Source organism: Capra hircus, chromosome 2 (genome assembly GCF_001704415.2).
Source record: "Capra hircus breed San Clemente chromosome 2, ASM170441v1, whole genome shotgun sequence".
NCBI lineage: Eukaryota > Metazoa > Chordata > Mammalia > Artiodactyla > Bovidae > Capra > Capra hircus.
This window is the reverse complement of record NC_030809.1, coordinates 2,075,589-2,102,444: the sequence shown is the minus strand read 5'-3', so window position 1 is coordinate 2,102,444 and position 26,856 is coordinate 2,075,589. Positions and strand designations below refer to the sequence as shown.

Genomic DNA, 26,856 nt, shown 5'->3' with positions numbered 1-26,856 from the left:
GTGTTGGAGAAAGGTTCCCACCTGGGAAGAGGGCTCAGCCGGGAGGGTCTGGAGGGAGGGGGAACCCTGGAGCTGAGGTTGGGGCAGGTCAGGAGCCTAGACCCAGAGGCAGGGAGGAGCAGGAAACCCCAAAGGTGCCAGGAAGAATTGGCCTGGGGCCCCACACCAGCTCCCCAGTCCGGCCTTGGGAGCCCCCATCCGCAAACAGCTACGCCGCAAGCTACCAGATGCCGACTTGCCGTGCGCCTATCAGCACACTTACTCCTCAGACTAGCTCTGAGATGGGGACTATTTATTAGCTCCACTTTACAGAGAGGGTAAACTGAGGCAGACAAAAGCCTGTTCAGAATCGCCCAGGCAGAAAAGTGACAGTGCTGGGGTGGGGCCCAGGCCCAGGGGTCCCAGAGCGGCTCTGCCCTCCTACCTCTTAGGGCCCTGGGAAAAGCTGAAACCAAAGGGTTTAAGGGCCTCAGAGGTCCCACCAGCGAGTGGAAGACAGACTACTTTTGTGACGTGTACTGGCCAACAGCACGGTCTCTGGGGCCAGGTTCAAGTCCAGGCCCCAACACTTGTTAGCAGCTGACCTTGGACAAATGAATTAAACTGCTTGGTGCCACTGTCCCCCACCTCGTCTGTAAGACAGAAATAATTCCAGGTCCTCCCCTTCCAAAGTAGATGTTATGACCATTAAATGGGATAATCCGTATAACGAGCTTAGGACAGCATCTGGCCTGTGGTGTTAGTGCCCCCAAAATTGAATTATTACTATTATTACTGAATACTTATCTAGTGACACTTGGCTGACAAGGGTCTACATAGTCAGTCAAAGCTAAGGCTTTTTCCAGTAGTCATGTATGGATGTGAGAGTTGGACCATAGAGAAGGCTGAGTGCTACAGGATTGATGCTTTCGAACTGTGATGTTGGAGAAGACTCTTGAGAGTCCCCTGGACTGCAAGGAGATCCAACCAGTCCATCCTAAAGGAAATTAGCCCTGAATATTTACTGGAAGGACTGATGCTGAAGCTCCAGTACTTTGGCCACCTGATGTGAAGAGCCGACTCACTGGAAAAGACCCTGTTGCTGGGAAAGATGGAAGGCAGGAGAAGAAGGGGGCAGCAGAGGATGAGATGGTTGGATGGCATCACCAACTCAATGGACATGAGTTTGAGCAAACTCTGGGAGATGGTGAAGGACAGGGAGGCCTGGCATGCTGCAGTCCATGGGGTCGCAAAGAGTCGGACACGACAGTGACTGAACAACGTTTGTCTAGTCATACAGGTACTTTTAATGCCCTGATAAACTGATAAATGCACAAGGAAAGCACAACTAACCCAGCATGAGGGGTGAGGGAAGGCTCCTGGAAGGGGCCAGGTCCCACACAGTAAGTAGGAGTGGGTTTGAGATGATGACAGGGTTGTCGAGGAGACCCGGGCAGGGGATGTAGCAGGTACAAAGGCTTGGAGGCAGGAGAAGTCTGGCTCTCTGGGGACCCTCAGAGTCTCCCCTGCCTTTCCTGTCTGGGGACTTGCCTGGCCTCCGAGGTCCGGTATTGTCCTGCCATCTCAGAGTTCTCCTACAGCCAGGGAGCCCAGGGATGGACCGGCCCAGTCGTGAGTCTGCGTGCTGTATTCGTTGCTAATCTCTCTTACTGTCTTCCCTCTACGGCTGGGACGGTCTGGGTCGGCACACTCCCTGTGCTAATCAGAAAGAAGGACCGATTCCCCTCTGCATTCTTCTACCGTGCCAGGCAGGTCTGGTTGGCTGAACCCCTGGCCTGGTGGGAAGCCCGCCAGCCTCAGGCTGGGGCCCCAGAAGGTTGGGGAGGGCAGGGAGGAAGCACAGGCTGGAGAGAAGGGCTGGCCCCTACCCGGAGCCCGGGACTGGGGCTCGTGAGCTCCTTTTACAAAGAACTCCCGGGAATCACGGACTCTGAGCAGGAAGGATGGTTCCTAACTAGTGGGTGGCCCACTGCATTCATGGCACAGATAGGGGAACTGAGGCCCAGAGGGGCGAGGCGTCCACCAAGGTCACACAGTGAGTCAGAAGTAAAGTCCAGAGGGAACTCAGATTGGCCACTTTCCAGCCAGTGACCAGCCTGGGCTGGGCTGAGCCAGGCCTCCAGTCCCAGAAAAGAATGGCTAATTCAATTTCTTTCTTTTTTTTTTTCCTTTTCCATTATGGTTTGTGACCGGATATTGAATATAGTTCCCTGAGCTCTGCATGGGACCATGCTGTTTATCCGTTCTATATATAATGGTTTGCTAATCCCAAACTCCCAATCCACCGCCCACCCCGCACCCCATTTCTAATCAGGGCAGGGAGACGCAGAGAGGGACACACTGCCACTTAGTGAGCTCCTCCCCTGCGCCAGGCACGGCGCCAGGCATGCCACACGAACCATCTCATGTGTTTCTTGAAATCCTACCGGGTGACTAGTATTGGCCCCATCTTCCGGATGAGGAGACTGAGGCACAGAGAGCTCGTGTAACTTGCCTGTGGTCCCCAGCGAGTATGTACAGACAACCTGGGACCCAAAGCCTGGTCTGTATGATCATCTCACCGAGCCGGTGGTGTGTCTGAATTAGACACCATTTCAGCATTTGCCATATTAGTTGCTGCGTATTGGAAAAGACCCTGATGCTGGGAAAGATTGAGGGCGGGAGGAGAAGGGGACGACAGAGGATGAGATGGTTGGACGACATCACCAACTCAATGGACATGAGTTTGAATAAACTCCGGGAGTTGGTGATGGACGGGGGGCCTGGTGTGCTGCAGTCCATGGGGTCTCAGAGAGTCGGACACGACTGCGCGACTGAACTGAATGGTCCAATCTGCACCAGCCTCCTACCCCTTCACTGATTTTCCTCTGAGCAAATGCTACAGTTACCCCTTCGAGAAGCCTCCTCCAAGAAGCCTGCTTTGACCATGCCCTCCCTTTTCCGAACTCCTCTGCTCTTGCTATCAGATCTGACCAGAAATCCTGCTCAACTGTCAATAACTGATTCTCTCATTGTTCTTTGGTGAGTCTCGCCCAGAATAGACTTGGGAAGAGCAGAAACAGCCATGTATATTTCTTTTCTGCGCCTCCCTATACTTTGTGTTGGGCTTCCCAGGTGGTGCCAGTGGTAAAGAACCTGCCTGCCAGTGCTAGGCAATATGAGAGTCATGGGTTCGATCCCTGAGTCGGGAAGATCCCCTGGAGGAGGAGGACATGGCAACCTGCTCCAGTATTCTTGCCTGGAGAATCCCATGGACAGAGGAGCCCGGCGGGCTACAGTCCACAGGTACGCAAAGAGTCAGACACGACTGGAGCGGCTTCACGCACACGCGCATACTCTGTGTTAGTAGCAGGTGGCAAACAAATGGATGAAGGGCATTGCATGCAATGACATCCAGGCTAGCTCACCAGCTGCCTCGAAAGCCTCGGGCACAGAGCAAGCTGCGTGCAGTGTGGCCTGCAGTGCGCCGGGGGGCTCACCAGCACTTGTTGGAGGCTCACTGTGGACCAGATACCAGATTCTGTGTGTCACCAGGATGGACCGTCACACACACACTGTGAAGACCTTGGTCCCTCCGTCCAGTGGTGCATGGAAACATCCAGATCTCCCCTTCCCTGCTTGATGACACCAGGCCCATTGGGGAGGGGCAGAGGTCATCTCCCACCTATACCTCCTCAAGGAGGGAGGTCTTGATCGCTACGGATGTATGGTGGACCAAAAAAAAAAAAAAGAGAGAGAGAGAGAGAGAATCGGAGCATCTGTGGAGGGCAGCACTGAACCCGCGGCTCTCGTCCAGACTCAGGGAGGCAGGTTCAAGATTCTGTCTTCCCAGAATCCCATTCAGTCCTCTAAGAATGGAGAAAAGCCCAGTGTGTGTGTGCTAAGTCACTTTAGTCGCGTCCGACTCTTTGCAACCCCATGGACTGTAGCCCGCCAGGCTCCTCTGTCCATGGGATTCTCCAGGCCAGAATACTGGAGTGGGTTGCCATGCCCTCCTCCAGGGGATCTTCCTGACTCAGGGATGGAACCTGTGTCTCCTGTAGCTCCTGCATTGCACGCAGACTCTTTACCACTGAGCCACAGGGGAAGCCCAAGGGGTGCCCTCCATGATAAAAAGACCCCAAAGTCGCCCGGAAGCCAGGCAATAAACCAGGCCCTCCAGTTCCTAGCAGGACTTGCCCATAGGCATGACCTGCTCCCATCACTAGTGTTCAGGAAAGTTCCCCATCCAGGTCTCGCCTGTCTGTCCCCCGCCCTCCTCCCCTCCCCCGTCCCGTCCACCCAGGAAGAAGGGGTGAGAAAAGCAGAGACATAAACACGGGTCTGTTTTCACAGGAGACGAGGGCCTCTCCCTGTGGGCTGGCACTGGGCTCTGACTGACGTGAGCAGGTGGCTGTGTCTGGCGAGCAGCCTCCAGGGGGGAAATAACTGAGCCTTTCCCACTGAGGTAGGTTAACCGTGGACAAAGGGAAGCTGGGTGTGAGAGCAGGATCTTGGCAGGGCCTGTCCCCCTGGGGGCTGGGAGGGCTGAGGATGCCTGGGACCCCAAGGCTGACTCTCTGAGCGCACAGCTCATCCTTGTCCTATGCTGGGAGTCAGGCGGAAGGGGCACTGGGCTGCGGGGAGGCCTGATTAGCTGAGTAGACACTCCCCACCGCCCCCAGTTGGTACCCCCATCAGGGCTATGACTCGAGCTGACAGATCTGTGACTGGTTGGGGGCGGGGGGTCTGGGAGCTGGGCTGTTACTGATTCAGTGAAAGCCAGTGGGGAGGGCAGATACTGCAAAAGGGCATTTGGCTTTAGGTCCAGGAAAATCTGGCCACAGACTCTTGGTCATTTCCACAAGCTGACTGCTGACCCTATGCCATCACCCCTGGTCATCGTGAGAAATAGGTGTGCGAGTGGGTGGCTGGGATGACTCAGATAGCTTTCCCCTAATCCTGGGGAAAATCAGCGTCCTTCCAACCGGGGTGGGTCACTCCTTCCATCCCAGCTCATCCTTTCCCGGGGCCCGAGGGCGGAAGGGGACAGATGGCCTTTCCTGTGCTTTCCACTCCCTGCACCCTGGCGTCCTCTCTTCCCAAGACTGGAAACCAACTCAGGCATTTTCCGGTACTGAGGGGAAGGGGGGAAAAGACAGAACAGATGGAATGCCAGTACAACAGAGTTGGGAGGTGGGTGGAGAGCTCATTAGGCGCCTGCCGTAAGGCAGCCCGCTCCAGTGTTCTTGCCTGGGAAATCCCATGGACAGAGGAGCCTGGTGGGCTACAGTCCATGGGGTTGCAAGAGTCAGACACAACTTAGCAACTAAACCACCACCACCACCACTTGCCAGGCACTGTACTCAGATTCTCCTTTAGTCCTCACAGCAGCCCCGGAAAGGTAAGCATCATCACCACAATTTTCAGATGATGAAAGGAGGCCCAGAGAGGTTAAGCCAGTGACCCAGGGCCACACAGCAACTTGGAAAGAGGCAGAACCAGAACTCCAACTTGGCTGCTCCCTGGCGGAGGCTGTGCAGTTTCTCTTGCCCCAGGCTTCCCGAGAGAGACCTCCCGGGACAGGGAGAGCCTGGGAGAGACCCTGAGAAGGCGAAGGGAAGGAAGCTGGAGGCAGAGGAGCCGCTGGGAAGGGAGGAGAGGGAAGGGCGGGGCAGGGCCCAGAGGCGCGCTCACTCGGCTGGGGTTAAAGCCCCATGTTCCTACAACCCGCTAAGCCGGAGAAATGAATTCTGATCCCTCCAAAACCCAACCTTGGAAAATGTGCGAGAGAAGGGTCTCCTTTCAGGGGAGCGGGAAATCCTTCACACCTCCTCCCGACGCCCCGGTAATGCCAGGATGTCCCCAATCTGCTTTGAGGAATGGAGAGATTAAGAATAATAAAAAAATTGCAATAAAATATGTGTGAAGGAGGGGGTAATTGTGGACAAACGCAGCATTCAAATTCATTTTTCAGCTCTTTTACACACCATTTCAATCTTATTTTCTGCTTGTTAATGAGATCTTGTTGCCTGGGCTAGGCAAAACCTTCCAATATCAGGACGTAATTGCACATAATTTTCTCTCCTACCAGTGATTTGCATCAGTTTTTTAAAAATTCTGGGCTATTTAACACCCCACGATCCCCCTCCCCGTCATCCTGCCTACAAATCTCTTACTCCCTCCTCCTTCCCCGTTCCTGGTCCAGCAAGACTCATTTTAAATGCTTATTATAGACGCAGTGTCGCCAATAAAGGAGAGAAAAAAAAACACACACACAGAGGAAGTGAGGGGGAGAAAAAGGCGAAAGGGAGTTTCCAGTGGCCACTGCGTGAGGGGCCCAGGCTCAGGGGTAAGATCAGGCTTGACCTTATCCTGCCGAGGGCGAGGGGCAGGTGAGATGCGTGGGCCAGGCGCACCTGCTGAGTCCCATCGCCACCACTCGCCTGCTCTGTGACCTTCAGCAAGTCACTTCACCTCTCTGAGCCTGTCTTCCCAAGTCCCGGGGGCCTGGAGTCACTTCCCAGAAGCAAAGGGCTGATAAGGGGCATGGCATCTGTCCATGATCAGCTGATGGATTGTCCTTCCTTGCTGGATCAGGTCCCCTGGAGGCCTCAGCGGATGCCAGAAGGGTCGCGGTGGAGAGGCATTCAGGAGACCCCACCAATAAAGAACTAGAAGGCTCTGAGCTTTGTCCCCGCTGATCTAGGGGGGGAGCTGGGCTTTTTGAAGACGTAGACCATGAACCTGGCCATGGCATTAACTGCCACTGTGGCCTCAAAACGCACTTCCCCCACGTGGATCACAGGACCAACCCTCCGCGGCAGACACGAGAGAACAGCACAGTGGGCTCTGGAGCCAGGCCAGTCGAATCCCGGCTCTGCCACCTTCCCAGAACCTACCAAGCGGCTGGCAGGTGGCAGGGGCCTAATTAACGTCTGCCAGACGGGTGGACGGACGGATCAAAGTTGAAAGTTAGTTGCTCAGTCATGTCTGACTCTTTGTGACCCCGTGGACTGTAGCCCGCCAGGCTCCTCTGTCCATGGGATTTCCCAGGCCAGAATACTGGAGTGGGTTGTCATGCCCTCCTCCAGGGGATCTTCCCGACCCAGGGATGGAACCCGGGTCTCCTGCACGGCAGGCAGGCTCCTTACTGTCTGAGCCACCAGGACAGTGCTGCATAGCTCCTTTTCCTCAGCTGTAAACAGAGGTCGCCAAACCTGGCTGGACGAAGCTGGCGCAACCTTTAGCTCATCCACGGCTGGCCCACGGTAAGCACTCGCTCCATGGAAGCCGTCAGCATATCTCTTACAGGAGATACGGTGATCACGACCGACCGTGTGACTGACTTCACACTTAGAGACTACTTTCCATTTTTCATTAGTTCCGTGGGGGGGGAGATCGTAAATATGTAAATCCCTTCACAGGTTCCTCCACTTTAAGCTCCAGAGAGGAGCCAAAGGGGATGACGCCCGGGGCGGCGTGATGGAGCAGGCAGAGGCGTGGTGGCAGAAACGCCTGCTTCCCAGGAAGGCGCCCACGGCGGCGGCCACAGGCCCGGGGTTCCAGCTCCGCCGCCACCCCGACGCTGGGATCTGGGCGATTTTCTCCCCCTCTCTGGGCCTCAGTTTCCACTTCTGACTCGGATGAGAAGCTGCCTCTAAGAAAGCCTGGAGGAGAAGGCAGCCCCAGCCGCGGGCTGCTCCCCCGGAACACGGTGGCACAGGCCTCGCAGAAGCCCCGGGACGGGCGGCCTGCCCATGTGACCATGAGGGCCTCCAGCCCTCGTGACCCTCGAACCAGCAGATCCTTGCTCCTGATTCTTTGCTCAGAAGCTCAGATAGGTCAGCGCTGATTATGAGTCCGTGGCCTGTCTCCCCCGTCACACTGGGAGCTCTCCAAGGCACAGCTGTGGGTGCTTCCACCATCAGACTGGGGCGTCCACAGACAAGGGCTCCTCTTCCGTCAGACTCTGGGATCTGAGCACAGAGCCCCCGAGTCGCTCCTCAGGGCGGGGGCTGTGTCTCCCTCATCGAGCTGGGGGATCCAAGGACCCGAGCGGCCCCTCTCTCTCCACCCGTCACCCTTGAAAGTGTGCCCCACTCACGACTCCAACGCAAGGGCTGGTACGAACTGCTCCATCTGCAGGAATCGCATCACCCAAAGGGGTGTCACCGAAGGGGCCTTTGGTCCTAAGTTCTCCTCAGCTGATTTCTAAGAGCTGCTTCCAGGCAAAGCCGGGCCCGTTCACCTGCTGCCTCCCTAATGCTGCCAGGCTGGGCTCTGGGGGTGAGTGAGGGCCGGGGCCCTGAAGGAACCAAGCCTCAGGGTCATCTACACCTCTCAGGAGGCTGCTGCCCATATGACTCAGCTCCGCCTACTGGCCCCTAACCTGAGGTCCCAGCCTCAGTGTTCTCATCCACAACATGGGCTGAAGGAGCTTTTCTGTCCGCTGAGCTGGAAGGACCGTCTTCCCGAGATGGTTTCCCCTCACTGCCAGTCAGTCTCTCAAAAAGAGAGCAAGGGTGTGCGTTTCTGCGAGGCAGGAGGGCATGGGGGTGGGTCAATCTCAGGCTCTACAAATGAGAGCGGGACCCAGGCTCTGTCCCTTGGTGGAGAACCCCTGGGCCCACCCGTCCCAGGACCACACAGATAAGCTGGAAGCGTGAAGACGCTCAGACAGGGGAGGACGTGCATGGAGAATCAGAGCTCAGAAAAGCCGAGAATGTCCGCCTAGGACCCTGAAACAGCCCCTCGCACCTTCAGGAAGCATTTGCAGCGTGACCCCAGGGGGTCCACACCCGGAAGCCACCCGGCCTGCCCTGACGTGTGTCTGCCCCGCCTGCAGCCCCTGCGCTGCCCTCCAGCAGCTGCTCACCTCCTGGCCCCCTCTGCCCCTGTCAGACCCCCTGTCTGTCTTCACACCTTTGATGGGAACCTCCGGACGGGTCTCCAAAGTTCCCTTGATCCATCACGCCCCACATGACTGTCCACCCTGAGGGGTGGGCGGAAGCTGGGGCCTCTCAGAGGAGGGCAGGGGCACGGCGAGCTTTCGTCTGACTGCCCACAGCAGCGGGTCAGGCTCTCCCCTTCCCCCCTCCCACCCCCAGCCTGACGTGTCTGGGCCCAGACAGCACCTGGAACCTCCTTACCCTTTAATCTCAGTGCTGAACCATGCTCCCCAAGCTAGGGGCCCCTTAATTTGCTAGTCTCTCCTCTGCCCTGTGACAAAAGTGCTGCTTTCAGGGCTAAAGCTCAGCCCACAATGAGACAGGGGCCTGAGGAGAGCAGCAGAGGGGAGCCAGGTGCCCTGGACGCGCGGGTCCAGCCCAGCCAGCGTGTCCTGTGCCCCCTCTGTGAGGGGCGCTGGAGGGCCCACTCAGACTCTGCGCCCCTCTTCAGATTTCCTCTGATTTGTTTTGCATCACGAGGCTGGGCCCGGGCCCCATTCTCGGGTATGGACGTCCTGGGTCTCTGCAGTTATATCCCTACCTGGCCGGCTGCTGATCCCGTTGTGTCTAAACCTGGCTCTGGAAGGTTAGCTTGGCCAGTTAGTCCTTGGCACCAACGAGATGGAGGTGGTGGCCTTGAACCCCAAAGAGGACAGGTAGGCTCCACTGGAAAACATTCTGGTGGCAGTCTGCATCAGCCCCCGAAGTGGGGCCCGAGAGCCTTGGAGCTTCACCCCGGGGAGCTCTGTCTTCAGCTGCTTCCGTTCACTGGGCACTCACAAGTCTGCGCTAGACCTGGGCTAGGAGCTTTACCTAGGTCTCCTCAGTCAGCCTTCCCAACCCTACGAGGTGCGAGCTGGCATCACCCCCACTTCATGGATAAGAAACCTAACCTGTAGAGCGGGGAAGGGACCCTGCGTGTGTGCTCTCTACACGCCAGCTGTCCTGTCCACGGAACGGGGTGACGCTAGCTCCTAGCACACGCACAGGATGGAGCTCAATGCATGCTCAGTCGCTCCCGACTCTGCCACTTCATGGCCTATAGCTCGCCAGGCTCCTCTGTCCATGGGATCACCCCAGCAAGAACACTGGAGTTGCCAGGGGGTCTTCCTGACTCAGGGATTGAACCCATGTCTCCAGTGGCTCTTCCACTGCCTGGTGGAATCTTTACCACTGAGTCATCTGGGAAGCCCCACTAAGCCCTCAATGACACACACTAACTGAGGCAAATAGGAAAATCCCCCAAACACGCAGAAAATTAAAGCGTATTAAGCAGGGGAAATATTTTACACCAACGGTGGCTCATTTTTTCGATAATAAATGTCTTAGGCTTTGCCAGGCCATGTGATCTCTTTGGAAACCACTCAACTCTGCCATCACCATAGCACAATAGCAGCCATAAATATGTAAATGAATGGACATGGCTGTGTTCCAATAAAACTTTATTTACAAAATCACGTAGTTGGAAGGAAGTAACTTGCAGGGACGCAGCTGACCTTCTCTTTGGTCCCATTTTTTTCCTTCACGTAACAGATTTCTCATCTTACTATATTGTCCTGGCAATGGTGGTGGGGGCAGGGAGGGAGAGGACTAACGTTTATTTGACCCCTATTTGCCAGCTCTGTGCTGAGTGCTTTGACCTGTTAGCATGCTGAAGGCAGAGAAGGCCCTTCTGAGGAGGTTAGCAACTCTTTATTTAATCACTCTTGTTTAATGGGGGATACCCCAAAGCTCAAAGATGCTCACTAGCGTAACTCCCTGAACAGTGGGGCTGGGATCCCACCCCCGCTCCAAGCCTCACCTGTTCTTACAGCTCTTCAGGTAAGTTTGCATCACACGTATTCTCACCACAGACACGAGAGAGGTGTCTCAGAAGGTGGGAGGCAGGGTAAAATGAGTCTTGGATTTAATTCTTTCCCTGTGGATGTCTGAGAGCCTGTCATAGCAGCAAACATGAACTCAACAGTTCTTCCAGTTCGCTCTGATTTCAAGCATCACCGAGTCCTGCTCCCCAGGCTCACCAATAACCACATCAGCTCCAGCTTGTCTTTCCGCCTTCATCTAAAGATGGTCCCACCACTTCTAACAGCTCTCCATCAGGCAAGGAGTGACTTAACCAGCAGCCAATCACATGTGAGGGAACAGAGTTCCAAGACCCAATGGGAGCAGAGTTCCCGGGCTAGAACATGCCTCCGCCCCACATCCCCGCCCGACTGATTCTCTCCACCAGGAGGTGGTGGTCTTGCCTTTCACTCGCTGGTCACTCCTGGTGACCAAAGGTGGGAGATGGAGCCCAGGATGGAATCTAAGAAGGACTACTGCTTCTAGAACAAAGCCGCAACCACAGTTTGCACCCCCTAGGAAATAGCGCAAGGCTTCCCTCAGTGCGCTGAAAACGCCGACTGTTATGGTCTGCAGTCAGGAAGCAGGCGATGGGCCAGATCAACAAGCTCTGGGTGGTAAGAAGTATGGAAACCTGTGACGGAAACCTTTTCTCTGCAACTGCCCACTGGGTCACTGGACTTGCAGATGACAAACCCGGGGTGAAAGGCTCACAGAACGACAAGTTAAGGTGGGAGGAGCCCACCCCCAGCCCGCCTCCCACGCAAACCCTCTCGAGTTGACCAACAGCCAGCGGTGTGGCGGAGACCAGAGACTTCTTCCCCAAGAGGGAGCCACCTGCATCCCCCTGAACTCTCGCTGGATGGGCTGGCAAGCCTCTGGCCCCTGGGACCCTGGACAGAGACGCGGGGCCCCCTACCTGAGGCGACAGGCCGTTGCTGACGGGGTTCATGTGGTTGGAGGCGGCCGCCGGGTTCATGAAGCTGTCGGAGTAGCTGGAGAAGCCGTGGCGGGCTCCGTAGGCAGAGCTGGTGTCCGCGGCTGCGGCCGCCGCGGCCAGGCCCCCCTGGTGCATGGTGGACGGCGGGAGCGGCTGGGGCCGGTGCACGGTGCTGCCCCCGTCTGCAGAGAGAGCCAGCAAAGGGCTGAGCCAGCGGCCTGGCCCCAGAGGGCGAAGGGGGGCAGGCGCCTCCCGTCTGGAAGGCAGGTCCCCAGCCCCCTTCTCTGGACCTCCATCCAGCAGAGGCGGGGGGGGAGGGGGCTGCCTTCTCTCTCTGCTGGGGATGGGACACCCGGCTTCTGAGCAGGACGCCAGGAACTGGCAGCTCTCGACTGATAACCGAGCAACATTCCAGACAACTTCTCCACACCTACTGCGCACCAGCCCTGTTCTCAGTGATCAGCACATAGTAGGTGCTCAATAAAGCTTATCTGGGCCAAAACTCAGATCTCATTGAGGACTCTGTCAGTCTGTTTGGCGCTGTTGGATAACATTTGGTGAGCACCAAAATCACCAGTGCTTTCACAAATCCCATCCAAGGGTATGAAGCAAGAATGATTCCCATTTTACAGATGAAGAAACTGAGGCTCAATGGGATCAGGGCCCACCCCTGCACAAGGTGATGTGGCTAGGGAGCAGGGGGCCAGGGTTTGAATCGCCACTCTGTTCCTAGCTGGGCTGCTCTTCTCTGTCACAGCCTCGCCACATGGTCTTCCAGCAGATGGGACTTCCACCGTGGGCGACGGTTCAGTTTCTCATCAGGAATCACAAAGAGGCCTCTCTCCCCAGCTTCTAGAACTCCAGCCTGCCAGTCCTCTAAGAGGAAGCCACGAGGCTCCTCCATGAGACAGAAGTCAAGCAGTGGGTTCCTGCTGTGTGCTAGCGGGGTGGAGTGGAGGGAGCAGGCAGAGGGCAGACAGCGGGGCACGGGCCAGGGAGGAGGGGTGCTACCCTTCTCTACCTACAGGGCCCACCACCGTCTCTTCTGAAATTTAGTAAGATCCGAGAGATTCATGTGACTTTTATAGTTTGAGAAGCTCTGTTAAACGTGCGCATGCAGGCGACCTTGCTTCTCTTCACCTGGATATAGAGGCAAGAGGTTCAAGAGCAGGACACCATCTCTTTTATCTTCACTGTCCACATCAAAGCAGACAAACACGGTCATTAAAGAGCAAGAAAAACAAATAACCTCTCTCCCCTCCTTCCGCCAAAGAAAACAATTTTTATTCCTTCTTTGCTGAGGAGGGAAGGAGTGGGTGAGGGCCGGGTGGGGAGATAAGCAGGGGATGGAGGGGCGGGGCGGGTGAGGGGGCAGGGTGGGTTGGGGGCGGGGCGGGTGAGGGGCGTGGCCGAGATGCCAGGACGCAGCTGAGACTCACCTTGGGAGATGGTAGTGGTGGGGTAGGTGGAGTCCGGTAGCTGGTAGGGGGGCAGCGTGGGCATGCCAGTGGGCGGGAAGCCACCTGGCAGAAGGTGGTTGAACGCTGCCAGCTGGTTGGCTCCTGCCTGCTTACGCCAGCGGGCACGGCGGTTGCTGAACCAGACCTGGGGGACGGAGAGCCGAGCGTTGAGCCCTCAGCCTGGTTTCCGGCAAGGAGCCGAGGCACAGCTAGAACCGGGCCCCTGCGCCATCACCCTGCGTCCAGCCAGTGTCCTCCTCCGAGGAGAGCCCCACCTTGCTGCAGCTCAGGACAGTTTGCGAAGCACGTTCATGGGTAGGATCCCATTCTGTCCTCAGGACCTCACTACCCAGGGACGAAGTCGTTGTTATGACCCCCATTTTACAGATGGGCAAACTGGCTTGCCCACGTGACAGGGTGGCCCGAGCGACTCTCAGCCCAGTGCTCTTTCCCTGCAGCTGCTCCTGCCCTGAAGGAAGTCAGTGGATGACCATCCTTGTTCATCCATGTTGCACACGCCTCATCTCCTCCAGGAAGCCCCCAAGGAGGAGGCCACACATCCAGAAGCCACCTGAATGAGACCCACCTGCCAGACCCGGATGCAAAAGCTAGTTCTGCGTCTGGAGCCTGAGGCCCTGCTTGGCTCACGATGCACAGGCCCCCTGAGTTAGGAAAGTGCACCACCCCCACGCCCACCCCCAAACACAGGGACTCACTGATACCCTAAGATCTCCGAGTCTCCCTTTCCTCCTGTGCTCGCGCTCCCTACATCCGTCCATACGCAGACCCATGAGGCCCTCCTCGTCCCACTGACCCAGGGGGAAACTGAGGCTCACAGCGGTGGGAGCACTTGCCCACAGCCACATGGCTAGTCTGTGAGGTCCAAAGTTCAGCCAGTCTGACTTTCTAGAACCCTCTCGTCTGGATTTGCAGCAAGTTCCCTGGGATAGGCCAGAGAAATATGAGAATGAGCGTGCAAAACGGGGCCCCTGAGAGGTGGTGCTTCTCCACCTTTGGACTTTGCACATGCTGTTCCCTCCATCTCAAACACTCTTCCCAGTGCTGGCTCCTTGGCCTGCAGGGCTCGCAGAAACGCCTCCTCCTGCTCCAGTGGGCACTGCCTGCCTCAAAAGTACTTTAGGCCAGTCCCCACCTCCTTTTCTCAGGAGGCCTCCAGCTGTGAGCTCCCTTACCCGAACAATTATTGTCTCTATCCGTTTTTCTTGTCTCCCCTCTGGCCCTAAGCCCCACAGGCAGAGGCCAGGCAATCCTGGCCCCCTGCTCACACCTCTATAGGAATCCTTGTTGAATGAATGGATGGATGGTGGGAGGCAGAGATGACTCTGGTGAGTCTCTGCTGGTGCTGCCCTCCGCCCTCTGCAAGGCCCAGTGGGGAGTCCTCCCCTTCATGGGTGAAGGCCTAGGCCTCCCCTGGCACAGATCACTTGAGACCCTCAACCCTCTCCGTCTGCTGCTGACCTGCGGGAGGGGGAGTCTGAACGGGGGTGGAGGCGTGTTTGTGTCCCCTCGGGTCATTTGTCTTTTCTCCGAGGGGAGAAATGGCATTCAGTTTTCCGAGCTGGATGAACAGAGCTGCTGGCTCTGACCCGTTTAGGGTTCACAAAGGAAGGAGATGTAGTGGCCAAATAAAGATGAAAAAACTGGCTTCCACATAAAATGCAGGGCCTGGCTGCTCCCACCTCCCCGGGGCAGAGAGGGCTTCCCCAGGGGCATCCAGGGCAGATGAACGCTGGCCAGGCTGACTGAGACCCTCTGAACAGCTCTGTTTTAAATCAGCGTTTCCCAAAGGCTGGGGCTCCTGCACTCCAAGGTGGAGACACCTCCCCAGAGGCGAGTGACACAGACATTAGATAACCTTGAACCACTCCCATCTCTTCAGGGCCTGAGATGCGTGGAAGAGAAGGTCTTAGCTGGGTGCTCAACGCCCTTCATGCCTTCCTAACACTCATCAGGGCCTCCCTGGTAGCTCAGCTGGTAAAGAATCCGCCTGCAACGCAGGAGACCCCAGTTCGATTCCTGAGTTGAGAAGGTCCCCTGGAGAAGAGAAAGGCTACCCATTCCAGTATTCTGGCCTGGAGAATTCCATGGAGTCGCAAAGAGTCAGGCATGACTGAGCAACTTTCCCACACACAACATCCATCAACCTCTCTTTTTAAGACCCAGAGAGGATGCCCTGCCAGGGGATGCCTTCCTGAAAACCCTTCCCAAGTTGTCTCGTTCTCCCTGCGTGTGTCTCCAGCCGCCTTCCTTCTATGAGAGGGATGCGTGTGTGCGTGTGTGTGTGCGCCCAGTCGCTCAGTCCTGTCTGGCTCTTTGCGACCCCGTGGACTGTAACCTGCCGGGCTCCTCTGTCCATGGGATTCTCCAGGCCAGAACACTGGAGTGGGTGGCCGTTTCCTTCTCCAGGGGATCTTCCCGACCCAGGGATCAAACCCACGTCTCCTGCATTGGCAGGCGGATTCTTTACCACTGAGCCACCTGGGAGGCCCCTGAGAGTGATATGCATGTTTATTTTAAAATACACTGATTTTATTTTATTTAAGGAAGTGAAGATATGGATATTGCAAAAGTGGCCCAAATCCTGAAGATGGTGGAGAAGGATTTATGTTTGGGATACTCTGCTCTGCTTTTGTTTGTTTAGCGAGGGTCATCTGCAGATAAAGAGGACTCAGCTAGCGCGGAAACATTCTCCCGCCTTCTCTCCTCGGCCGCCTCGCTCCTGCTTTCCTTACTTCCCTCCCTCCCATCTCCAGGCGCTCCCGGGACTCCACTCTGCGTCAAGCAGGACAGGAAGGACAGAAGGTGAGCAGGACATGATCCTAGCCCTCAAGCTGCCCTTGGCCTGGCCATATGTCAGACATGTCAAAGGACAGCTGCTCTTCAGTACAGTCAGCTTAGATGGGCTGGCATGCGAGAGGCCATGAGGAGGTCTGAGGAGGGGCTTCTAGCTCCTCCCAGAATCCAGGAGGACTTCCTGGAGGAGAGGACATGCCTTTTGCTTTCTCTTTCTCTCCTCTTCTTCCTCACTGTCCTATTTCCACGGGGCTGCCCCCAGTCCAGCAGGCATGTCCATCTTCACAAAGTGTGACATCACACAAGAGTAGGGGCTCTGGAGTCTGATCAGTTGCCTGAATTTGAATCCTGCCTCTGACTCTTGGCTAAGATGGCCAATCCCGTTATTCCTCTGAGCCTCACTTTCTTTGCTGCTGACAGGCTCAGTCTTAAAGAGTCTGCCTGCCAGTGCAGAAGCCACAGGAGAGCCAGGTCTGACCCCTGGGTCGGGAAGATCCCCTGGAGGAGGGCACAGCAACCCACTCCAGTGTTCTTGCCTGGAGAACCCCCATGGACACACGAGACTGGTGGGCTACAGTCCATGGGGTCGCAGAGAGTCAGACAGAGCTGCGCGACCGGGTACACGCACAGATGACAGCCCCTACCTTCTCGGTGGTTCTGGACCTCAAGGCAGTCAACACAGGCAGCGTGCTTATTTAGAGCAGCATCTCCAACACTTATTTTGCTGGAAAGCCTCCGACGTCTGAACTGGAAGGGCTCTTAGCCAGTACGGACTGCAAGCTTCCTATTTACAGGTGGAAAAATGGAGGCTCCCAGAAGGACGGTGGTGGACCCAGATCCCCACCCAGAATCTTTGATCAGGGTTGAGTCGTTTGAAAACAGAGGCTGAGTTTTATTACTCATTTTTGGTCCTTCTCTCCACCTCTTGCCCTGGGAGCAGGACACAATAAGAAGAGTCTGATGACTGGGTTGAACGTCTCATCTGGCCCTCCTTCCAATGCAGCCCCGAGGAAAGGAGCACACAGACAGACTCGGGCTTGGGTCCCAGGACAGCCGCTTATGACCTGTCTTGAGGAAGTTGCTTCTGTTAGTGAAAGGTCAGGCTTCTCATTTGTAAAATGGAGAGACTGACTGTCCCTGCCTCTTCTTAGGATCATGGTAAGGATGACGAAGATAACGCATGTAGGGCGTTGAGCAGCGTGCCTGGCACGCGAGAAAGGCATCATGAATGTCATCCAGCGGAACAAAAAGATTCAGTGTAAGTTATTAATTAGCGAGTCCCTCCAGTGCCTCCCAAATGGGATTCGGTTCAGAGCTCTAGCCCGCCTGCCCCCAGGCAAACAGCAGGGCTCCAAACTGGGACCAGATGAGCTGCACGCAGCCCTGGTCCCTGGATGCTGCTCATCTGGAGGACGGGATGTTCTCCCAGGCCTTGTGGGAGACACCTGGGCTGGCCTTGGGGGCTCTCAGCTCTCAGCCTCTGTTTCTAGAAGAGACATGCAGACTTCGGAATCTCAGAGCTCAGGACGAATCAGATTTGTTTACCTGCGAGGAAGATGTCTGAGAGGTGGGGGTCGGGCCCCAGATGCTTAGAAATGAAGACCCCTCCGGGGAAAGGAGTCACCGGTCGCCAGGCACGTGTCCTGCCTCGCGCCCCTTTCCCACCCTTCCCAGTGGCGGGGCTTCCTGCAGACTGAGATGGGCATCTCCACACTGGGGGTACCATATAACCCCACACAGTGCCCTGTGGGTTTCCGAGGGAGGTGCCTGACCCTCTGCTGGGGGGCAGGGCTGGAGGGGAGGCAGAAGCGGCGAGACAGGAGTGACGAGGTCCTGCCCGACCTGCGCCTACCGGCTTCCTTGCCGATTTGGACGCCAGCCCTGTGACAGCGGGGCTTTCTGTCTGCCGGGTCCCTGGTGCCTAGGACAGCGCCTGGCACACAGGAGGTGCCCAGTATGACTGCTAGATGAATAAGCCTGGAGGTGCGAGGGTGGCCAGAATTGGGCCCACTAAGAATAGGTGAACTTTAATAACCACAGCCTCTACTCAGGGCACTCCTGACTCTGTGTGAGCCCGTTGACATGTTATCATTTAGTCCTCAGAATGAAGCGGACCCTGTTACCATCATCTCCGTTTTGCAGAGAAGGAAACCAAGGGCGAGGGAGTAAGTGATGGAGCTGGAATTAGCACCAAGGCATCTGAACCCTCTGGCACCTCCCAGTGCCCCTGAAACGCACAGGACTGCCAGGCCCCTGAACTATAGGCTCTCAGAATCAGAGGCCAAGACCGCAGAAGCATCCAGCCCTAAGATTTAAGCAGAGCTCAGAGGGCTTCAGGCCCCAGGCCGCCCTGTCCACAGCAGGAACCCTCTCACCGGGGCCTCACATCCCCCGGACATTGCACTTCGGCTTGAACACTTCTGGTGACGGCGATCTCAGCACCTCCCGAGGCGGCTCTGGCTGTCAGTAAGCCAGGACCCTAGAACTTTAAGGAGCCTTCATGCTCATTCAGTTTGGCCCCTTTATTTATAGAGGAGAGATTAAGTCTCAGGAAAGGAACCTGATCTGTTGAGGGTGATACAGCTGATCAGAGGCAGAAACCAGTGGGAACCCAGCCTGCGGCTCCTGGTCTCCCCCTCCCCAGCTCCGCTCCAGGGCCTCTCAGAGCAACTGCGTCCTCCAAGCCTTCTCCTCTCCAGGCCAAATGCTCTATTATTCCTGCCTTGATTTGGGGGGCGGTCAGTCTGTTCATTCCTTAAAACTCAACGTGCATCGATCCCTTCTTTGCTGGGATCAGGCCCAGTTCTCAGGCCACGAGTCGGGGGAGAGCCAGTCCCGCCCTGGGGCACTGAGGGTCTGCGAGGGGACCAGCACGTGGAGCTCGGCTGCCTTGGCCCCCGCACCGGGGATGTGCCTGCGTTCTGCTGCTCCCCCTGCTCTCAGCGCCCCCTCACCCTCCGACCTTGAGTGGCACCTGTTTCTGAGTCCCCTGGGCCAATAAAAGCACTGCCCTCACAGCCAGGACGTTTTACAAGGCGCAGTCAGGCTTCAAGGTGGTGGGAAGCAGCCGCGGCCGCCAGACGTGGGAATGAGAAAGCACCCAGGAATGTGCCCGGGAGAGCAGCTGCAGGGGGATCAGAGGCGGAGGAGGGAGGCCCGGCCGGCAGCTCGGGTGTCACCCCGAGGGGAGGGGGCTGGGATGAGCCGAGCTGGCTGCAGCCGCCCATCCGCGCCCCCCAGGGTCTCCCTGCGTGGCGGCCCAGGGCCCCTCATGCCAGGAGGGGTGCGGTGGGCAGAGGGAGGTATGCTGGTCCCCGGATGCTCAAATGCCCGTTTGCTTCTGGCACATTACTGCTTTCAAACGCCAGGCTGAGTCCATTTCTCCTTCCCAGGAGAGAGCCTGGGCTTGGCGCGCACAGGCCTGAGCTCTGCACACACACCCCCGGCGCCGCATCACTTCTCAGTGACTGTGCCTGTGATGAGTGGCCAGCCTGGCCTGACAAGGGGCTCTGAGGTTCCCTGGGGTCCTGTGGGAGGAGCCCCCCAGCAGCGGCCACAAGGTAGATGGCCGACAGGAGCTCTCAGATCCCTCTCGGATAAGACAGAAGAGCCCCCAGCGAGCAGCTGGGGGCAGCCCCTCGGCAGACTCAGCTCCCCGTTCACGGAGGGGCCAGGCCAAGATGGGCTCCCACAGGAGCTGTTCATCAGCCTCCCTTCCTCCTCTGCCCCTCCCCGCCCCCCGACCCAGCCAGGCCCCCAGAGGCTCTGACTTAGGGAACTACAGACATCGTGCAATCTGAGAACTCAGCTTGGGGAGAAGAGGTGGGTCCTTCCCCCATCCCGACTGCAGGCCTTGAACCCTAGACAGACGTGGCTCTTCCTGTGCCCCACCTTCCACAGGCCCACCGATCGGGCACCAGGCGCCTAGCGGGTGTGGATGTCCACAGGGTGTTCAAAGTCTGCTCACGCTTCCCCGGATGCTTCTAACTGGCCAGGAATATGCGTCCAGGCAGCTTGCATGCTTCCCATAACAGGAAACTCATTACCCATCCTAGGAAGCTAGGTCTGTTCTGGAAAGTTTTGTCCTGAATCTTTCCTCCCCTCCTCAGAGATTTGGAAGTGTTTCTATTTCCTGAGCCCCCTCTCTTGTGGCTGAACTAATGTCCTTCTTTCCTCCCTCCCTTGCCCTTTCCCCTTCTCCTTTTCTGTCTCTCCCTCCATCCTTCCTTCCTTCATCTTCCTAAAGTTCTTGTCAGCAGGAGGAGGGAGGCAGTCCAAGTCCTCCCAGCCCCTCCTGGCTTTCCTGGGGCTGTCCGAGGACTGGTTAGTCAGTCGATTAACGTTTGCTGCCCATTTACTCTGTACCAAGTGCTGGGGGCATTACTTGTCTACACGGCCCCTGGGCCACTTGCCGCAGAATCCCCGCTCCTACTCCGGGGCCACTAAACCCCCTGACCCTGGCCACGCCCTCTCTCAATCCTGGTCTCCAGATGACACGTGTGCTGTGGCGCACGCTTAGTTGCTCAGTCGTGTCTGACGCTTTGTGGCCCCGTGGACTGGAGCCCGCCAGGCTCCTCTGTCCCTGGGATTCTCCAGGCAAGAATACGGGAGTGGGTGGCCATGCCCGCCTCCAGGGATCTTCCCCACCCAGGGATCGAGCCCGGGTCTCCGGCAGCTCCTGCACTGCAGGTCCTTTCCCACGGAGCTGCCGGGGAAGCCCGTCCAGACGGTGCCCGCAGCACAAGGCCCCGGTGCCCCTCACCTGCACGCGTGCCTCGGTCAGCTTGGTCCTCTGTGCCAGCTCCTCTCGGGTGTAGATGTCTGGGTAGTGGGTCCTCTCGAAGGCCTTCTCCAGCTCCTCCAGCTGCTCGGCCGTGAACGTGGTCCGACTACGGCGCTGCTTACGCTTCAGAGGGAGATCGGGTTCTGACTCCACGTCTGAGCCCTCGTCCAGACGGTTCCCTACAGCCAAGCGAGAGGGCAGGAGAGGGCGGGGGCCCAGTGAGGTGGACGGGAGCTGTGTGCCCACCTTGAGGCCTCCACAGCACTGAGGGTCAGATCCGTCTGAGTACAGGAAGGACGTCCCTCACGGCGCTGTTTATCAGAGCAAAGACTGGGAGGCAACCTCCCAGCCCACCCTGCTGCTGCTGCTGCTAAGTCACTTCAGTCGTGTCCGACTCTGTGCGACCCCATAGACGGCAGCCCACCAGGCTCCTCCATCCATGGGATTTTCCAGGCAAGAGTACTAGAGTGGGGTGCCATTGCCTTCTCCTCCCTGCCCACCCTAGGGGACTGGTTAAATACCTTACGGTCCAGCCATTAAAAAAAAAAAAGCACCCTGTAGTTGGGCATTTAGGTTATCACCACTGACGTGAAAGGATGGACGTGAAATGGGACTCGGGGGATGCATTTGTCAAAATTTCTAGAACTGAACTCTCCAAAAAGGGGAGAATTTTTCCCATTTACTCACTGTACCTCAATCAACGTGACTTTTAGAAGAAGGCAAGGCACAAACCAGTGTGCAGAGCCGAAACCCACTTTTGGAGAAAGCACGCATAGCGCATTGTGGAACACCACACTCAACAGATGGACAAACGCGAGCCTTCAGGATGACAGGACTTTTGTTTTCTTTTTGAAATTTGCTTACAGTTTAATATTCTTTAAACAATGATCACTTAGACGACGACGGGATCGCATTTTGGGAAAACACTGCAGAACCTAAGTGAAAGGGGAGCAGGAAGAAAGGCAAGGACCGAGGAAGCGGGCAGACGCTTGTGCCCGGGCTGGCAGCCAGGGAGCGCGGGTTCCAGGTGTGCTTCTCCCCCAGATGCCTTGCACTCTGACCCTGGGTCTCGGATCCCCCATTCTTCGCCATGAAAGGTTTAGACTATGTGACTTCCACACCCAGGCCCTTGCTGGGCCGTTCCAGGATCACTGAGTGATCTTCCAGGCTGGAGGGGGAGACCTCGCCTGGCGATCTGGGTAATGACTATGACTCCCCCCCGCCCCCCCGGCATCATCCCCAGTAATTTCCATCCTGGAGCCCAGGGGTGGGTGAAGGCCTTTGCTTCCTTTGCAGAGAGAGCTCGGGGGTCTGGGGCCAGCCCACGTCCTGACTCTGGATGGGCTGTCAGGCCAGGGACCTACTCCTGTTCTGCGTCTGGGAGAGGAAGGCGGCAGGAAGGGCTTGATCAAGCTCCTCAACAGTCAGGGCTGAACACACCTTGGGGACTGAACTGACTCTCTGCCCACAAAGCTTGGGCCTCTTACCATCCCTGATCTGGCAGAAGGAATGCTAGCAAGGGGCATGCTGGGGCTCTGAGACTGCACCCTCAGGAGTCCTGGGGGTCCTAGAGGGGGTGAGGAGAAGAGGGCTGGTGAGAAGAGGAAACCAAGGACGAGAAGCGGGAAAGCACGCAGGGACGATCCCCTCTCCCCACGCCTGCGTCTCCCTTTCCTTGCTTCGCTTTCCTCTCCCTCCTTTTCCATCTCCACCTTCAATGTCCCTGGAAGGATGCTATGTTTTCTCCTTCCCCCTGCGGAGCACTGACGCAGCACCAGCCGTGTGCCACGCACGGACTATGCATGCAGGCCATGTTCTGGGAGATAGCCTGAGTCGAGCCTCAGAGCCTCAGCGCGCATGCGCCTGTACTACAGACGGGAGGAACTGAGTCACAGAGAAGCAACCGAAGCGCCCACAGTCTCAGTGAGCATCCAGATCCACACTCAAGCCCTGCTTTCCTGGTTCCCGTCCTGTTCCTACCAACGGCCTCAAAGGTTGCTGACCCGAATCGGTCGAGGCTCCTCCCACAAGGGACAGCCTTCTCCCAACCCTGAAAACAACACAACACCTAGTGCAGCTTCTTAGACGGCAAGTGAAGGCGAAGGAAAGGCCTTCCAGGCCGGGGGAAGAGTGTGTGCAGAGGTCTGGCGCGTCAAAGGGCATGGGGGTGATGCTATAGTGGGGTGGCGCCCATGACTGGCAGGTCTTGGGCAAAGCCCCTTTTCCCCCAGATCACCTATCCTCCATCCTGCTGACATGGCCACCTTCCCAGGTGGCGCTAGTGGTAGCCCCCGATATGCAGGAGACATAAGAGACTTGCGTTCGATCCCTGGGTCAGGAAGATCCCCTGGACGAGGAAATGAAAACCCACTCCAGCATTCTTGCCTGGAGAACCCCATGGACTGAGGAGCTTGGTGGGCTAGAGTCCAGGGAGTCACAAAGAGTCAGACAGGACTGAAGGGACTTAGCCAACATGGCCACTGGGAAGTCATCCCTGCTTTTCACTGGCCACCAATGATGACGCTACGTAGCAAGGAACCAACGGCAAGGGAGATGTGCCTTCATCGCTGCCTGTCTCAGCCCTAAAGGCAGGGACCTGGGGTGGGTCCAGCCCCTCCCTCTGCCCTCTCCCAGCTGCCCAGCTCCCCATCACTGAGAGGGGGCCTCGACGGGCACAGGTGGCATCTGGGGTGCCTTCCCCAGCACGGCTGGGGCTCAGAGCCAAATACAACTAATCCCAAGGATTCATTTCCTGCAACTCACTGCATAGCTTCAGTTTTCTGACATTGACAAGGAGAGAGAGGGCCCTTGGGGCCTCAGAAGGAGGAAGCAGAGGTTGGCAGGAAGGGAGGCCCGCCCGCAGACAGGGAATGGGACAACCGGCTCTGTCCTCTCTTGGGGACTTTGGGCTAGGACAGCAGCTGAGATGAGGAGCAGGGTTGCCCGGGGCAACGCCTACGGGCAGAGATTGAACTTGGAGCTGTGAGGTCAGGCTGAGGAGGAGATGCGAGCCCCAGTCTGATGGAGGAGGCACAGCCCTGTCGTGGGAGAATCTCCAGCCTGATTAAGTCTCAGTTCAGTTTAGAGCAGCGCCATCCAACACAACTTTTCTGTCATGTGGAAATGTTCCAGGTCTGTGCCGTTCCATATGGTAGTATCAGCCGCCTGTGGTTCTGATCGCTTGAAATGTGTCTAGCACAAGATCTGAGTTTTTCATGTTACTTCATTTTCCTGCAAACTTACATCACCACACAGGGCTGGTGGCCACCCAAAACGACAGCATGTCTTTAGCACTATTGGTCTCTCTTTAACAAGGAGAGGACAGGCTTCAAGCTCTTTCTGCCCACACTAGTCTCCGGTAGAATTTAATGACCTCAGTTGTTTTCACGATATTCGTTTGTATGGGTCCCAGCTGTTTGTGGGCTTCCCAGGTGGCGCCAGTGGTAAAGAACCGGCCCACCACTGCAGGAGACACAAGAGACGCAGGTCCCATCCCTGGGTGGGGAAGATCCCCTGGAGGAGGGCGTGGCAACCCACCCCTGTGTTCTTGCCTGGAGAATCCCATGGACAGAGGAGCCTGGCAGGCTATGGTCCATGGGGTCACAAGGAGTCAGACACGACTGAAGAGACTTTGCACACACGCATCTGTTCTTAGGATGTGATATGTGTATTCCCTTTACAAGAAGATCAGTTTCCTTGAATCCGGTTTTTAAAGATACCTTTGTACCGAGTAGAATATTCCTTAATAATAGGGCAGGCTGGAATCAAAGTCATGCACGCAATCAGCAAACGACCGATGCAGGATAGGTTCAAGGTACTTCTGATACCAGACATTGCCCAGCCTCAGAGCCTTGCCATCCCAATGACTTCAGGCTTTCTAGGTGACTCGTGGAATTCTGTGTTTATTTCTCCCTTCGTCTCCCTGTCCTTCCTGCCCCTTACTCAGCACGGATCTGGGAACTTCACAGGCCCAGAGAGACACCCGGGTGGAGACCTAGGCCGGGAAAGGCACAGCAGGCCCCTACAGGTCTCTGCTGATTGAGAAGACCCGGGGGCTTCCCTGGAGGTCCAGGGGTTAGGACTCCATGCTTCCACAGCAGGGGGTGGGGGTTCAATCCCTGGTCAGGGAACTAAGATCCCACACGGGCAAAATAAGTAAATGTAAATGAAAGAGACAAAAATACGATCACTCTAAAAAAGAGAAAAGAATGGAGGGGTCGCAGTAGGATGCTGGTAGTTGTCGTGACAACCTTCTGGATGCTGAGTGGGGAGAGCAAGGCCGGGAGATGCAGGGAGCGCTCTGGAGAGTGGGGCTGGGGCCTGTGACTTAGGCCCTGGGACGGATCTCCCACCTCCTCTCGGCCCTTCCCGGGGGAGGATCTCCCGCCTCCTCTCGGCCCTTCCCGGGGGAGGATCTCCCGCCTCCTCTCGGCCCTTCCCGGGGGAGGATCTCCCACCGTACGTTAGGTCTGTCTCACTCTTCTGTGTGCCAGCCTCACGCAGACCTAGGAAGTGCACTGGTGGCTCTTTCACAAACAGGGAAACGGAGCACAGTGGGTCAGTAACTCGAAAGAGGCCGCACCACCAGTAAGCCATGCTCATTCCAGGCGAGGGATGGGGAGTAAGACACACTGGGAGGGGGTCTGCAGGGCCCCCGGGGCAGCTCTGGTCTGGTCCAGAGTCCTTTCCTGGGAGGCCTGACACCTGGATTCTCAGGTCTGTCTCCTCCCTTGCTGCGTGGCGTTGGACACGTTGCCTCCACTCTCTGGACCTGTGTTGTCTCAGAGGTAAAAACGAGGATAGTGCTACATCCTTGCGTCCCTCCCTGGACTGCTCTGAGAACAGAATGAAATAACGGCTTTCAGAGGAATCTGGAGCCTGTAAAGGGCACATGAAGGATTACTATTATTACTATTAATTATTGATAATGATGATGATGATAGAGAAAAGGGAGGCTCAGGGCACTGCTGCTCACCCAGCAGAGCCCACAGGGTAAAGTCCTCCCCTGGCGAGCCTTCCTGGGCCCACCCAGGCCAGGCTGGTTTCTCCACTCGTCCTCAGAGCCCTCAAAGCTCCTCAGAGACAGCAGGCTGGCCTGTGTCTGGTGCTCTAGGTCCCACTGAACCGAGAGGAGGGACACAAAGAACTCAGATGCCACCACCTCGCCTTGGTTTCCCACATGCTGCCCCTCCCCATCCACACCCCTGGGAACCCTTGAGCCTCTGAGGTAAATTAATCCAAAGGATTAGGTGGACGTGGCCACAGAGAGGCCCTGCTGGCTGGAGCTGAGAGCCACACACTGAAAGCCTCTGGGTGCAGCCTGGGCCGCCCGCATGGGGACGGGGACACGTGGAAAGCATGGGCATGGGCTTGCATCCATTAAAGAGGCTGGATTTGGGGGGCGGGCTGCAGGGGAGCAGTCTCCCAGGCAGCTTCGGCTCCTCCTCCTCTCCGGCTCTGAAGCAGCTGTGGGTGGACAGGCCCCACAGTGGGCGGGACAGAGCCTGGAACGGGTCTGGAGGTGACCCCAGGCAAGGAATATTGTGAGGGACCCTCTCTCTGGGTCCCCAGATCCTGTCTCACGTAGGGAGGTGGGGAGTCCAATACACTTCCTCCCTTGGAGCCCTCCCAATCTTAGGAGGGTGAAATGGCCTCTGTCTCAGGAGACTCCCATCTGATGGAGGAGGCGTCCCCCCTGCACTGGGGACTTCCCATCTGCTGGAGGAGCACTACTCCCAGGTGGGCTGGGGCCAAGACGGCCGTAAAACAGGGAGACAGCTCCGTGTGACTGGAGAGCAGCCCAAGGACAGAAAAAGAGAGGAGAGGCCTCAACAGGCCTGCTCCGGCCAGAGTCCAGCCCAGGCCGGGCTGATGCAAGTGGCCAGAAAACCACTGGGGGCAGCCCTCTGGTTCTCGACCCCAGCCTCTGCCCGCTCCTCCAAAGCTCCCTGGCTTTCACAGCTGCTGACTGGCAAGGCTTCAGTTATGCCAGTGAGGCCCCACCACCCTCGGGCCTGCCCACACGTCCAGATTCACCCCTCTCTCCCTGTCCAGCTCTCAGTTTCCTAAATGACCCAGCCAGGCTGC

At 57.0% G+C, this 26,856-nt stretch overlaps 1 protein-coding gene across 2 annotated transcripts in view; it reads right to left on the bottom strand.

Moving 5' to 3' along the window:
- Positions 1-26,856, bottom strand: part of PAX7 (paired box 7) — a 109,432-nt gene that overhangs the window by 30,321 nt on the left and 52,255 nt on the right. For both annotated transcript variants that reach the window (XM_018054740.1, XM_018054746.1), the window contains exons 5-7: positions 20,749-20,948; positions 13,152-13,317; positions 11,692-11,894 (exon numbers count right to left, since the gene is read on the bottom strand). In XM_018054740.1, coding sequence (XP_017910229.1) covers positions 11,692-11,894; positions 13,152-13,317; positions 20,749-20,948 — 569 coding nt within the window. The remainder of the gene's footprint in view (positions 1-11,691; positions 11,895-13,151; positions 13,318-20,748; positions 20,949-26,856) is intronic.